Source organism: Apteryx mantelli, chromosome 6 (genome assembly GCF_036417845.1).
Source record: "Apteryx mantelli isolate bAptMan1 chromosome 6, bAptMan1.hap1, whole genome shotgun sequence".
Taxonomy (NCBI): domain Eukaryota; kingdom Metazoa; phylum Chordata; class Aves; order Apterygiformes; family Apterygidae; genus Apteryx; species Apteryx mantelli.
Genome location: NC_089983.1, coordinates 24758042 through 24774149, shown reverse-complemented (window position 1 = coordinate 24774149; position 16108 = coordinate 24758042). Strand labels below are relative to the sequence as shown.

The 16108-nt window shown below is 36.9% G+C and overlaps 1 protein-coding gene across 3 annotated transcripts in view; it reads left to right on the top strand.

Annotated features, from left to right (window-relative positions):
• AGPS (alkylglycerone phosphate synthase) overlaps positions 1-16108 on the top strand; it is a 62967-nt gene that overhangs the window by 27284 nt on the left and 19575 nt on the right. For all 3 annotated transcript variants that reach the window (XR_010884556.1, XR_010884555.1, XM_067298997.1), the window contains exons 8-13: positions 1864-1944; positions 5702-5827; positions 7935-8043; positions 8473-8600; positions 13075-13126; positions 15588-15664. Coding sequence is in view for 1 of the 3 variants with exons in the window: in XM_067298997.1 (XP_067155098.1) it covers positions 1864-1944; positions 5702-5827; positions 7935-8043; positions 8473-8600; positions 13075-13126; positions 15588-15664 (573 nt within the window). In the remaining 2 variants the exon portion in view is untranslated. The remainder of the gene's footprint in view (positions 1-1863; positions 1945-5701; positions 5828-7934; positions 8044-8472; positions 8601-13074; positions 13127-15587; positions 15665-16108) is intronic.

The following is a 16108-nucleotide window of genomic DNA, read 5'->3' as shown; positions in this document are numbered from 1 at the left end:
AGTAAAACTTAGCCAGTCATCTTTGTCTTCTGTGTAGGATCTATTACTATTGTGTTAAACTTTGTGATTTACCTAAACTTGTCACATCAGTTAAATAGTTTACATTGCAACTGAAGGTGTTTAAAAGGAGCTAAAAGAATTGGCTTTGAATAACTAGCCCAGCTGTTATGAGGGGAGAAAACAGTTTTAAATGATAGTTTAATCTGGACTATAAGATGCCCACATCTTTATGTCATTCTATAAATTGAGGGAAACTGAAGTTAGAGCTTTTCTCCTTCAATGCAATATGAATACATATAGAAATACTTCAAAACCAGAAATGAAACAGAATGCTTTTTTGTCTGGTATTGCACTAAGTGTTTTAGAATGCTTGAGCTTCACTTTTCCTTTCATTTTCATGAAATCTATGTGGATTTTAATACCAACTATTAATGTGACTTTGAATAGGCAGGTATAAAAGCAAGAAAGCTTTTGCCTTTGAGTAGGAGAATCAGCAGTCTTCTGCTGCAGCAGGCAACTTCTAGAGAAGTACTGCATAACAGTTCGGAGAATTATTTCGTAATGCTTCTACTATTTAAGTGTTTTAAATTGTACTACATGGAAGCTGTATACCTACCTGTGGTGACTACAGAAGACCTGTATCTGGAAACCTGAAGGGTGGACAAAGTTATTTTCGACAGATGAAGCTTGATGCATCTTCTGTCAACAAGTCAGGTTATACAGGTTTATGCTCTGTATTGTATCTAAGATGTTTCTGAAAAACTGAAATTGAATTGAAAGCACTAACTGTACACTTATTGAGTCAGTGTGTGGATGCTGTCTAGGAGATGGTGCCACATACTAGATGTACATGCAGTACTGTGGTCCTTCACAGATGTTAATTCCTTGTTGAAACTGAGCAATATTAGCCTCATTCAGGGAGACAGACATGTCATGTCAAGTAATATAAATTTAATATTCACACTTTTCTTTGCTCCATAACTTGCAAAGAGTTGTTACTACATGTTGCCTCTGTCTATTAATGACTTTAAATTATCTTCATAATGCTGCTTTTTCTGACCTCTGTTCTGGATAATACCTCTGCTGTTATCTATATCTGCTAGATAATAATCCATTATTAACAGTGAAAAGTGGAAATTGAAGCTTGTGACATCCTTCGTGTAAAGAGAGCTAAAACTGGACTTGCATTTTTTTCTCCTTCACATGGATTGTTCTTTTGACAATGATACTTAGTGTAGCATGTAATTCATACTATTTGCTGCTTTTCCTGTTTAGCAGAATATACTGATGGGACAGTGAATGTCCCCATCAAGCAAAATGAAATAATCTTTCCAGGCATTTTAAATTTCTAAAGTGCTTACTATAGCATGTCAGAGTATGTATCTTGCTTCTGGTATAGTGTGTCAACACCCAAGAGCTGAGGTGCATTATTGGCCACAGTCTATTTAACCCATGAAATATATTCAGGAATACTTTTCTTGGTTCACACTTAATGTCCAGATATTTGGATTGATTCAGGTGCCTTAAACTGTTTTAATTGTGAAAAATCACTGTATCATTTCATTTCTGTAAGAACTATGACTTAATTCCTTCTGGCTTTTTTACATAGCTTCTCTAAGCATTCCCAGGGTAAATTATGACTAATGAGTATAATGTTATTTATATTCACTTACAGTAGTGGTTTTACAAATTGTAACCTATTGTGTAGCTGTTTGAGGGGATGAGGGAGCTCAGCTTCCACTGCTGTCACAAGTAGAATTGTATTATTAAATTTTATGAGCAAGTATGTTGGTCATATAGTGTTATGGAAGCAAGTAAACGAATCTTTAGTACTGATTCTTAATTTTGATTGTTTTTCAACAGAATCGGATTCTCTGGATAGATGAGAAAAACTTAACAGCTTGTGTAGAAGCTGGCATTGTTGGACAAGATTTGGAAAAACAGGTATTAAACTTGTCATCCAGTGTTTCTTATCATTTTTAAAGTTGCTCCTCATATCTTGTCTAAATCATTGAATTTCTGGTGTATTTTCAGACAGACTGTTCTGCTAAGCATTATATACATGGTTATGAACTATATTACACTGGATGCTGTATTTGATACTTATATTTCTTAATTAAAACTATTGTTAGCTCTAGCTACAAAACACATATGCAGTAATAAGTTGACAATTCATAGGATGTGATACTGTGCTTCTTCTTGCAGATCTTAGCTATGTCTTTTTTGTGATTATAAGGCATAACACTTCACAAGATAGTTACAGACCAGGGAAAGTATGAATTGTCATTTGTAGTGCATGTTTTAAATATTTTAGCTAGAGGCAGAGTTTCCTCAGAAAGGTTGGAGCATATAGCAGGTTTGCTGCTGTTGATGCTGCTTAAAGTTTTCTAGAGGAGAGCTGAGGGAAGGATGGAGAGTAGTCCAAAACATGGATCCAGTGGAAAATTAATCATTTCTCAGTGATCTTTAGATGCTTTAAATTGATTTATCAGACAAGCCACAGCATCTTCTCAGGATAGTTCTCAGTGTTCCTCTATAATCAAGCAAGCTGCAGATATTTGCTACTGCTCCTCAGGATGCACCATTCTGTTCATAAAAACTGTTGGACAATTTCTAGGACTTGCCTTATTTGACAGCTATATGCCATCTAAACTTTTTGAAGTGCCTAAATGCACTTTACAAATATACAAAAACTTGCTTGAAAAGTTTTTTTTGAACAGCTTTTTTTTCACCCTCCCCTCCTTTTTTTGGGTGGAGGGGAGGGAAAGAAAACTTGTAAGGCTTTACCAACAGAGCAGATTATGATGAGAAAGATGGCCTTTCATGTCTCATTTGATATTCCCTTTTATTGTTTGATGTAATATTTTAACCTTTCCAGATCTGTTTCTTCTTAAAGGTTAGAATTAAAATGCAAGAAGTATAGTCCCTTAATTTAAATGAAGTTCTTTTTCTAGGGTAGTAGTTTCTGATATTTCACTACTATTCTATCACTTAAAGTAAGGCATAATATTCCTTTGCCTATTATAGCTCTTACAGGCTGAAACAGGGCTGTTGCAGTTCTTCCATTTGAATCCTCTTTTTGATAGGAAACTAACTTTTTTCAGTCAGGTTTTTCTCAGCTGTGTAAAAGGGTACTGGCTGTCAGTTTGTTCGATGCTGAATATAAACTTGCGTTTATACAAACAAAGGTTTTAGCGTATGGAATGACTCTGATTACCCTAGGAGCTTCAGTGTGACTCCCTCAGTGAGCAAAGAATACAGAGTACAGAATACATCCATCTATTTTAGTGTGCCTATATACTTAAAGGATTTTTATGCATATTTGAATTACAGAACTCTTAATGAGTGGGACATGATTAAGACTGACTCCTAGTGATGCTTGTTCTGTCTAGTACAATCTGAGCATAACTGACTAGTATTACAGTTTTTGCCAATGCAAACTTCCCCTGAAATACAGATGGAAGTGGGAATATACAGTTGGACATGGTAACAAAGGAAACTGCTTGAAAGATTTTTGATTCAGCTTGTTACTTGCTAGCCTTAAGCTTTGGATTGTAGAGTTGGAGTCTGTCAGTGCACAGAAAGATTTTCAGAGAAGGGTGGCATCAGTAAGACAGTTAAGTAGGGTAGAAAGCTCAACATCAATGAAGTAAAGGTGAGTACTTGTGAACATGTGACACATACAGCTAGAAGAAATGGGTAAGACTGGGAGGGAAGAAGTTGGGTTCTAGAGGCTTGAGGAAAAAATATGGAATTGGCATGAGTTCCCACTAGAGCAGCAGTCAAATGGAAGAGGTTTTCTCAGAAAAACTTAATGTTGCAACAGTAATCAAAGTAAGTGTAAGAGTAAAAGGAATCTAATTTTAAGGCTGAGCTGTATTAGCAGCAGTAGCAAGGGATCTTAGTTCTGTTCTTCACTACATACCAGGAGACAGTACAAACATGAAATGTTGATCTACATGCAAGGAGAGAAATCCAGCTTCTGTTGCCATAAGCGGAAAGTCCAGATTAAGTGGCTTTACCAGTATTACCTAGGAATTACTTTGCAATGAAGAGTTTTGGTGCCTCTTACTCTCTATTCCTCGTTGCTCTATGTGTGCTTAGGTTAACCAGTATGCTATCTGATTTACAGATATCCTAAGCTTTACAACAATAACTAAAATCAAGAGCTGTATTCAAAGAAGTAAGGTTGAGAACTTGATTTTTGATAAGTTTGGCCATAAATGTTATAATGGGGCATTCAGAATTAATGTACGCTTCACAAACTTGTCCACTATAGCTACTGATTGCAGTGTGATTAAGGCACCATTTTGTGTGGGATGAGATTTATTCAGATGCTACAGTGATGAGCTCTATTGAAAAGCCTCTGAAGTGACTTGTTTTTATGCCAGAACAGAACGTGGAATAATAGGTGGCTAAAAAAAGGCTAGAGTTGAAGAAAGGGTGATAAAGGTGGAACAATATTTGATGCTGTTTTTGTAATGAATGTTATCCATCAGGTTATGATTCTATAGGGAAAAGCTAGTATGTGCTCATGTTCTCTGGATGATCATGCCATGCTGGCAATCTCTTACATTTGGAAAGTACGTAGCATAGTCCCTTTCCTATCCTATAAGTGGTCTTACCATACAGGGAGTTTGGGCCAACTGCATTGGGGTGCATAGTCAGTTATGTTTCAAAAAGCACTGTTGTCTGCTGCACTTGTGCTTATGCCAGTGGTATGAATTGGTAAGTTGTGACTGAAGCAAACTTCTCCTCATCGTGGGGAATGAGGAGGGTGCAGACTTCAACCCTTTCCTAGTATATGACCAGTAAGGATCTAAAGCCATAATCTCTGGTAGGAGAAAGGGCCATGAGCTAGGTGAATCGCTGTAGACATTGCACAAATGACTTTCAATCACTGAAGTTAGAATCATTTTATACAGCAGAACATAGTTAATGATCTGCATCTCTGTTTTATGCTTACATACCTATCTCTAGATTGTTACAGTTGGTGCAAGCTGATAGTCTCAAATGCACTGATACAGTTATTCAATGTGAGACTGCTGGATCTCTGTTTCTGTTGGACTGCTTTGGTGCTGCAATTCTAAGGGCATTCAAGAGAGCTCAGGTGCTGTGCAGATGGCAAAGCCAAACTAATACAGAAAAATGAGAAACAAGTGACTACTTAATGCACAGGAATGCATGATCTGCATCACAAATAGTTAACAGCCTTGCATACAGGAAGCCCAGCCAGATGGCTGTATATTAGAACACATCACTCCTTGAGAGAATTAAGTACAGGCAATTTGGTCACATTTTCTGTAGACCTGCTGCATATCATATTAGGATAGAAAGAACAAGAGATTGTGCCTTATTTATTGGCAATGTTTGTGTAAAGTTGGCAGTTACTTATTTTTTTCCATATGCATTTGAATTCTACCTTCTTATAAACAATAGAGGTCTCTGTTTTAAAATATGGGGGAGGAGTGTTATAGGTTGATATAGAGCACAGCATATGCACTTTAGAAGCAGAATCAATTTGCCTTGCACTTACGTATCAAAGCACAACTCATAAATTTGTGACTGAATAATGTGGGGGGGTGGTATTCAGGATACTTATTTGTATTTAAAAAAAAAAAATCCCTAAACTAAAATACTGAGCCTTGGAGTACTAAGCAAATGCAGGATCTTTGTGGAATATATTGTTTCCTTTCTTCAGCTTGCTGAAAGTGGCTTCTGTACAGGCCATGAACCAGATTCCATGGAATTCAGCTCCCTAGGAGGATGGGTAGCAACACGAGCATCAGGCATGAAAAAAAACATCTATGGAAACATTGAAGATCTGGTAAATATTTCTAATGTTTGTTCTAATTCATTCTCTTGATTGCTTGAAGATGTAATTTTTGTGATGACTAATAATGAGGGAAAAGGGAGGGTGAATTGCAGTTCTATTAACAAGTGATATAGTCTTGGCATCAAATTTTGACTGAGATGCTTGTTTGCTTGCTTTTGATATTAGTACTGATAATCCATATCACTGATATAAAAACAAGTTTGGTTTGGGGTTTTTTGGTACTCGGTGGCTAGCTTAAGCAACTGTTTCCCTATCTCGACTCTGCCTTCTTTTACTGTTTAGTGCTCTCTGTGACTGGTCCTGTCTTAATTTGCGATTAATCCATTCTATGTTTAGAGTGGTTCCAAAATGCACATGCTGTCTTCTGTTGTGTGTTCTTGAAGTTGTCTAGTTGGATCAGCTCATTCTGCCAGCAAGCTGGTTCTCTTTCCACCTTCTCCCCCTCACTAAGCTAGCAGTTTTTCAAATTGGCAAGCTGATCTGATTGACCTTGTGGGCCCACAACTGCTACATGGTATGCCGCTACATGGTATGCAGGGGTCATGAGGAAAGAAGCAAGGGACTGGGAATGGCAGTGTTCTGCCCTTAAATCCATTTTAAGCATTAAAATACTGAGCCAGGTAACTTTTAAGCATATTTTTGATTTTAAAAAAATCTACCTTTTTGTGTTTTAATGAATAAATCAAAAGCACATCACTGTTCAGACTTTGCCTTCTCTTTTGGCTTGATCTTCTAGCCTTCTCTAATTGTCCAGTAGATTGAAGAACCCGTCCACACCCTGGCTCTTTCATTCTTTTCCCTTCCCATGACACTGAGGCAATGTATCCTTATCACCTCAGGCTTTTTCATCAGCAAATAGTTCAAACATGTTTTTTCTGTGTACAGACATGACATTTTCCTGTCAGTGAGCTTGGCAGGAACTAAATTGTATTCAGTAGGTGTGACTCGAACAAAATAAACTGCTCACACTTCAGGTATCATCTGTGCCTACTCCTGAAGTGTTACTGTGTAGTGTAGTTTTGCTGGTATTAAAAGATGTGAAGCAGAAAGCTTTTCTGTCATGAGACCATAACTTCAAGCTAAAACTTAGCTTCTGAAACTGTCATTAAGAGAAAATATATTTGAAGGGTGATTCAGAACAGTTCATGAGTTTCTTAATGTCATAGTGAGAAAGGGGAAGTGTTTACCTTCTGGGAAAACTTTATATCTAGAAATGACCTGTTATATAAGCTGCTTAAAATCCACCTTCTTATTGCAGAATCAACAGTTCATAAAATGCATGTAACAATTCTTGAACAACTCAGAATGGGATGAAAATTATTTAGCTACCTGTGCTTGAACGTTTTAAAGCTGTTAGTGGAAATTTAGTAATTTTGCTGCATTTGAAGGCTTTAATAAAATATATCCTTCCTTGCTATGAAAAAAATGAATGCAGTATGAAAAAGATGAATGCTCTGTGGTGGACATTCATGAATAAAGCTGGAAGCAAGAATCCTTGAAAGAAACATTAAAACAAACAAACAAAAAACCTTCCAGCCTTACATACATATTGGGCTTATGGCAAACTTCATATTGATAATCCATTTCACAAGGCTGTCTTCTCTCTTTCCTCCTATAGAAATATCTTTCTGTAGCAACTGATGTCTGAATCAGACTTGCTTTCTTTCAAGCAGCTGTTTTAAAGCATAACTTAGGCAAGAAAGCATGTTCTTTTTGCTTCAAAAATCCCTTTGTTCTTCTGAAGCATTATGTATATCCTGGATTAAAATTCTAGTGTACAAAGAAGGTACTGTCTACATTGAGAGAAACAAAACAGTTTTAACCACTACTGTCTGCGTGCAGTCAACAGTTAATTTCATTTGGCAGGGACCTGGGAGCAATCTGTTGTGTTGGCAAACTATATTGCATTAGAAATAATGGTTGTTAACAGTTCTCTGGTTATCCCAAAAATTCTTGGGGCAGCCTACAGCACATCTAAAGCCTACAAAGCTGAACTGTGTCAAGCTTAATATGCATTTTGTAGTAAATGAGTATTATCAATAAAAAAAAATCTGTGCTTAATGCTAGAATGTATAGTCATTGTATATTGTTTAAACAGGTGATTCATATAAAAATGGTAACTCCTAGAGGAATAGTAGAAAAAAACTGTCAAGTACCTCGCATGTCAACAGGACCTGACATCCATCACTTCATTATGGGATCTGAAGGTATAAACACAGTAATACCATATAACTGCATTTAATTCAGCTTCTGTAATGGCTTTGTGATTTGAATATCTCTAACACCATGGCTTTCAGTGTGTTTATGGGTGACATTCTGCAGGCATGGATTTCTTGTGTTGTGATAACACATTGAGACCTTAATTAGGACCATGAAGTTATGCAACTCTGAACAGAGCTGTGGAGTTACTCTGTATTTCTAGTAACAAACCCTGTGATTTAGAGGGTAGCTTGTAAGATTTTTTTACTATGTAAATTGTCAGGGATAAATCATCTAGCAGTTGAATTTTGAATTTTGGGGACTTCTAATTTATGTTAACTTACAACTTCTTGATAAACAGTTGCTGTTAAGTTGGGTAACTTTTGAGAAGTGCATCTTCCAGCACTTTACTGCCTAGTTTTTCTTTTTCCCTGAAGGAACTCTTGGAGTGGTTACTGAAGTTACAATAAAGATTCGCCCAGTCCCTGAGTACCAGAAGTATGGCTCTGTGGTCTTCCCCAACTTTGAAAGAGGGGTGGCCTGCTTAAGGGAAGTGGCAAAGCAGGTAAAGAGAAGCTATATGTTAACTTTGTGCAAGAACACTGATTCTAGCCTTGTCCCGAGTCTAGTGCTAAGGGTAGGCTGATGCTCTAGTCTACCTTTTTTGGCAACTGGTAAGCAAAGATTTGAGATCATGTGGAAGTCGGTAAGTGTATATGGTCTGTGAGGCTTCCCAAAATAATCCAGTTGAGGACTGAGCAGCTTCTGCATTTAGACAGATACTGAGCCAAACTATGAATGTGCCTTTTGATGGTTCTTTTTCAGTGGGAGTTACTAGCATATCCCAGCACAGAATTTGGCTTTGTGTCTCCATCAGTGGAGAGTTTTGTCCTCAGGTTCATTCAGGACTATGTAGAAGGGAACAGTATTTATTTGTATGTTGCAACTTAATTCCTGTAAAGAACAGCTGGATTCATGGGTCCAAAGTGACATAGGAGCAAAAGTCATGCAATGAAAGGATATGGCCTGTGCTTACAGGGGATAGAAAAAGCTCATTGAAGGCTGGTGACCTGTTCAGGTACTGGATGTTTTCAGTTGAAATTGTGCTTGCACCTCAGTATTTAAATAGAACCGTCTCAATGGTGTGATCAAACACTAGGAGAATGGGCTTCAGTTAGAAAAATTTGGCCATAAGTGTCCAAATTGTGTTAATGCTTTTTCTCATGGCTCCGCTTCCAAGCAAATATTGCAATATATAGCCTCTTTCTTCATGATCTTAGACTAACTCTTCTTGGTTCTGCGTAAAAAGTACCAAATCACTTCTGTGCATAGTAGAATACACCTTGAATTGGGGAAAGCATTTCAGATATGTTTTAATGATTGCCAAACTAAACACAGCTTTACATTTTTCCCGTGATGGATCTAAATTAATGATTTAATGTTCCAAGCCAGATGTTCAAACTGGTATGTGGATATGTATGCTAGTCAGCCGCACTTGCCAATTCTTCTGTCACATACTTCCACTGTTGGTACTTGTCCTTCCTCTTAATGGTATCTAAGCAGACTGTTTGGGAACAGTTAATTATATGGCCAACCAACAGTTTAAGTCAATTTAAGGAGCTGCTGTCTTTTATCTAGCTATGGGCTTAAAGGGGAGAAAAAGGCAGTATTCATCACTTACTGTTCCTGTTCTAAACTTCTGTTGCTGCTGCTGTTTCGTAATTTACTTAATCTTGAACTACTTATTTCTTTCTCTGTGCCCCCTCACATCAATCTTGGTAGTAATTAGTGATCTTTATCTGAGAAGCTCGGGTTTGTCTATATTGGTCTACTTTAATGCAAGAATAACCAACCTGCAGGTTGTAGGCTGAATCTGTCCTGTAAAAACCTCATCCACCCTGTTCTGTCAACCTGCCTGGCCAGCTATTTCTTATTTCTCCTTTCTCATGTCCTTTTTTGTCATGTGACTAAATATGCATTAACCATGTGATATGGGTGAACATGTCAAATCAAGTGACAGAGGAGTACTTCTGTGCCCACATGACTGGATGAAGACTTGCCTAAATTTCAGGCAATCTGTCATGTTCTTCTATGTTGGTTGCACATCTTAATATATGACTGGACATGACAATCTTGGATTACATGATGTAGCATGTATACATATGCATGACCTGTTTGCCTAATGAAAAGTAGCTGTTCTTACTGGTTTCCAGACTTCCATGCAATGCAGAATCCAGATTGGACTCAGATGTGGATTTTGATCACCATCTAATGGCAGAACATAGTCACTTTTCGTTGAATTTGAATAGTATGTGTATTTTTGACATAGCAACATAAATTCGATATCTGACAAGCAACTTGATTAGAATATCTTCAGTGGTTTTCTGAATTGCCATAATATACTAAATACTTGAAGGTCAAAGATCTTTGGACTATAACCACGTTGGATTGAGAAGTGACAATTGAAGTCTTTTGAACAATAATGTTAAAGACATTTCTTACTGTAACTGTATTCTTACTGCAACTGTATTAGAATGAGAACACGTCTAGCCTTAAAGAAACTGTATTTTGTGCTTGATTTCATCATCAAAAGGAATAGAAAGTATAGTCATCAAATGTAGACTTATCTTGTCTGACAGGTCTTCTATTGAAAATGCCTGGAGAAGTCCTCCCAGCCACTGCTGTATAGTAGTTAGCTGGAGCTCTTCAAAATATATCTCTCTGATGTGAGCCATCTTATTTTGTGTAACTGCTTGTGAATATATGTCTGATCTTTTCATGTCACTGAACCTAATGAGATTCTGCTGTGTTGAGTTCTAGAGACTACGTATTATGTGGATATCAATGTGTATAAAAGAAGCTTTACCTTTAATAGCATTACACTAGTTGTCTTTCATCACAATTCAGTTGTTTTTTTATGTAGTCACTCTTCCTTCTGTTCGTGAAACTTTCAAGAGATTTCAGTTATGCTGCTGGCTAATGTCTTTCTTTCCTGAAAGAAGGAAGAGTTGGAAGTCTATTCTATTGCCATACACTAGTACTCAGTTTTTTCTTTATTGGTAGTTATGGCTCAAAACTTCCCATCTTTACTGCGGATTTCTGCCAAGAATGTGAATTATCTTCATTCAGAAGCAAAATCATTACAGAGCATTCAGTGGTTGATAAACTGGAGGCAGTGACATTTTCAGCTAGCACAGCTAGGGCAACAGGAGTAGCCTGGGGCCTGAGTTTCACCTCCCCATAGGTTGAGGTAAGCCTAAGTAAGCACTGGCTATAGATTGACAGGTGTGGTTCCAAGCTGGCAAAATTGCACCTTTCTTCAATATTGTTGTTGCTAGGGAAAGCTTTACATGTTTGCTGCCTTACCCAAAAACTTAAGTGAGTCTGCCTTGGTTTGGCAGATCCGCATGTACAGACTACTGCGCTTTCACTATTGTGAAAACTAATTTGTTAGTTCCCAATGAAAATTGGGAAAAGGCAACTTGTTTGCTGAGAAGACACTGTATCTGCCTCTACATCAGGACAGTATCTTTGACTATGTTAAGGACATTTTCCTCTGTTTCATCATGCTCTTCAATCTAAATGTCACAGCGATGGGGTGCATATTAGGGCTCCTGTTAGTTTCAAGATTCTGTCAAAGGTAGTGTCATGTATGTAGAAGACTTTTTTTTGTTTTTGTTTTTTTAAAAAACTTTTGCTTTCCTTCAGGTACTTCTCCCAAAGGTTTTTGGTATATTGACTTTCAGCATTGTCTCAAGGGTAGTAGCATTTTGATCAGTGTTTGTAATAACCAGTGGATCCTTGTCTGTATCTCAGGTGGTGGGAGGGGAGTGCAGGTGCTGCCTCCCCTCCCTTCCCCCCCCCCCCACACCCCACAAAAAAAAAGTGAAACACAAAGCTCTGACTCCTAGAAAAACAAGTATGTTGTGTCAGCATGGAGTTTCTGATGAAAAGAAAACACACTTGATATGTGCCAGTTGCTTTTCCATGCTAGAGTTAAATTTAGTGGAGCTCTCATTTATAGTAACTAAATTCAAATGTAAAAAATTATTTGAATCACTTCATTTCCTACAAAATTAGTCTAGCCTATTTTCAGATACTTAGCATTGAAATGCTTTGCATAATTGTGCTATGCTGTGAGAATTAATTCTCACAATCTGAATAGGTGTGAGTAGTCTCTCTTCTGTGAAAAAAATTAAATAGCCAACCTAGAGTGAATCCCAAATACCTAATAGCTGTGCTTTAACACAAGTTCTGATGCTTTTGGGATTCTAATCTTACGACTTGTAACTTGGATAATATTTTTAGATTGCATGGTCTGGTGAACACTGAAAATCGGTATAACAATTACCAGAAAATCTGTAAATCTAAAACTCTGTTTTGGTGTTTTTTCTTGTTAGTGTTTTTAAGAAAATTGGGCAAAATACTCAATTTTTTAAAACAATATCACAAGGAGAGGGACACAAGGTTGAAGGTTTTCTTAACTCTGTTTCTTTTGTCTCTAACTTCCACAGGAATACATTTGCAGACTTTATAGTCAATCCAGTGGAAGAGTTAAGCATTAGTAGTTCAGGTCACCTTAAATCTTTTGAGTCCCCAAAGCATCCTCACAAACATCCCTACCCAATATAGACAGAATAATTTCAGCAGAAACTGTTCTAGTTGTGATACCCAGTGTATGTTCTAAAGAAGGCTAGTAGTATTTTGTGTTGTATCTACAAGTGGGTATATGCTGTTAAACATAAAACCACCTTGATTTGTATGGTGCAGCAGAGTTGAGCTTAAACTGAAAATTCTCAGTGCAGTATATCTGAACATACTTCGTGGATGTTGCTCTTCAAGTGAGAAAAAGCTTACAGTTGCCCCTTTTCAATGATGAAAACTAAAATATTTAGTAGTTATGGCCATATGTCTCTGGTAACAAAACTTGCTTCTTTTGTGTTATTTTTAAATGAAAATGTGATTGTCATGCATTTCAGTAAAACTGTGAACACAAATCTTTAATTCTTCCCTCTCATGCCTGCAACTTTGCCCTTAAGAGATGTGCTCCTGCATCAATTCGCCTTGTGGACAATGCACAGTTTCAGTTTGGTAAGTTCATACATCTTGTCTCAAATGAATATCTGTTTCTGATGGCTCTTTATTTTTTAGTAGCTTAAGTTTCTTATCTGGCATTTTTTCTTCAAAAGTAGACAAAGCAATGAACCTCAAGATCAAGCTCCAGACAGTGCCATAATGCTTACTGTCTGGGAAAGTCCATCTTCTCCTCTGGAAAAGCAAGACTGGATACAACAGTCAGTAAAGAACCATACTCTGCGTATAGATACATAAGACTTCTGGGACCTTTCCCTTACCACAGTTGTATAAACCATAGTCTCCTGGGGGCTTTGAAATTCTTGAGGTACTAGCACTGTTTTGGTGTAAAGGAGTGGAGCTCGTATTTTTGTGTTATAGTACTTGAAACATGTTGCTGCTAAAAGCACTTAGGAGGAGTCAGGTGTCAAAAAAGGGAAATTCAGCATGTAGTAGTAACATGCACCTTATTACTTTGAAGGTGAGTTGACTGGTTCCTTTAAATTTCATAAAAGCATCGCAGATGGTGTATGGATTCCTGAGAAACAACAGTTTATTTTGGAAAAGTGTATTAATTCTAATTTGGCAATGATTATGCTTGGGTGCGATGGAGATAAAGACACATTTGTCAAGCGAACCATATATTTTTAAAAGAAAAAGCTTACAGCTTGATTGTATTTGCATGCAGTTAACAGCATTTACTTATGTCCGAGCTTCTAAGTATGTAAGTAAAAAATCAAGCTACTAGAAGATTATTAAGCCCAAAGATTTGGCAAAAGTTTTAACTAGTTTAAATTCAGAAATAGAACAATGTCAGACATGCAGAGTGATCATATTTGAGCACATCTTAGGGGAAATGATCAGGTTAAACTGTAGGAACTCTGACAAAAGAAGTATTCTAGCTCAGGATGCTTTTGAAGAGTCCCTGAAATTCCACTATGTAAAGAGCTAATAGTTTACAGTATATCAAGTTATTGCTGAGACTGTGGTATTTTGATTGTGCCCATAAGATGAAAATGTGAAATCTGATTGACCTTGAAAACCTTTATTTTAATACCATTTGAAAGAGTCAGAATTTATTAAATCAGTTTTGGATAGAAGTCTCAGTGATGAATCTTGACTTAAATGGCGTTAATCTGATGGTATTGAGAAAGTTGAACGTTCTTTTTGATCCCAGAAAGTTAAGATCTGTGTTTTAAAAAAAAAAAAAAAAAAAGAGAGAGCGAGAGCTCCAGCAAGCCTTGCTGATTGCTCTGGCCATCTCTCTCAGACATTGAGAGCAGAAGGCAGATGAGTTTGTGCTTGCTTTTTAACTGGAAACAAGTCTGACCAATTATAAGCTTTAAACCCAACACCAGAAAAATCAATATTCCACTTTGCAGCTTTGATCTGAGGTTGGTTGTTTGGTTATCCATGAGAGTGTTTTAGGTTTATTGAGATATTTAGGAAGTTTTTCTTGTAGTCATTAAGTAGGCTTAAATCCACTTGCTTTTACAGATTGTTGTTTAATAAATTCATGTCCTTTCATTACCTTATCCGGTGCTGCTTTTTTTTCTTTTTTTTTTTCCTTTTGCATGCTCACTTAAGTGTGTTTCTGGGTATACTCTTTGGGGTTTGCTCTTACCTGCATAGCATACAAGGGAGGGTCCCTCCTTCCTGAAGAGGGGTGAAGGGTAATCAGTTACTGAAGTTCATGCTTTATTCAGGAGGAAATACTTTGTGAAGTATTTTGGAAGGAAGTATCATGTAAATGGTGCATAACTTTTTTTATGAATTGGGCTCACAGCATGTAGGCCAGATGCAAGACTCTTAAAATGAAGCAGTTATGGGAGTTCAGAAGTTGCTTGTAACTGAAAACAATGGAACAAATAGTAAAAGGCTTTCATCTCAATTAAACCCAGTCCTGAGGCAGAGATGTTAATTTAACAGACTCCAAGACACCGTTTATATATCCTGGTAATTGTAGTTCTCTGTATGTGATTAAGGAAGCAATTACTAGTTTTATGTAGAAAATTTTGCACAAGTGACATAACCATTAAAGGAAAAATTGCTTAACTCCTTACTTGCACCATTTTTGGCTGTTGGTTTCAGTGGTTTTGGCATGACTTTAAAAAGGTTACTGGTTTTGCTTAGTTTTATAGAATAAAGACTAATGAAGTGCTTTTTTAAAAACTTTCCATGTACCATGTACTTCTGAAGATCTAAACTAGGTCAGCCTTAATTACATCTCTGCATGAAGAAGTGTTAAATGGAATATTCATGCAGTTACACATATGCCTTTTAAAAATTAATAAAAACCTCTTCCTAAATCATTTTTCTAAATGAGTGAAGAAAAGTCCCTTCAATTATGATAATAGAAGTGCTCCAAGTGATTCTTGCAGCTTTACCTACCAACTATTTTCTTCGTTTGCTGGTTGAGCTAGGAATTTTAAGATTACTGTTTGCCTAAACACACTTTTTTCTACTTCTTTTGCCAAAGGTCATGCTCTTAAACCACAAGTTGCTTCCATTTTTACATCATTTTTGGATGGACTGAAAAAATTCTACATCACAAAGGTACCTGTTTCTGGTTTTAATACTGTTTGGAACTTTGCATGCTGTTCATAGAATTTGAGATTTTTGTTGTGCTGTCTCCAGTGCAGCTGAGTTCATGAGTATAACAGATCCTACATTGTAGGAAATTGCACATCAGTTGATTGGAAATCTCAAGGTGTTTTAATCCCAAATGGGATTATCTGTTCGAGGAGTTACTCCATGAGAGCTATTCTCTCCAGTGATGTATGTAGATAAGATTAAAGCGTCTTGTCTAACAATGAGTAAGTGACAGAGCAAGACTGGAACCAAAATATGTAATTTAGATCCACTGATCATCAGTTAATACTGGCGGAGTGAGGCTAGCATTTTACAATTTTCTTGCATCTCCCCAGATTTTGTCAAGCTGTAACCTACCTTGTTATTGCACTAAACTAGAATTTTGGAAGAACCTCAAGATATTTTTCT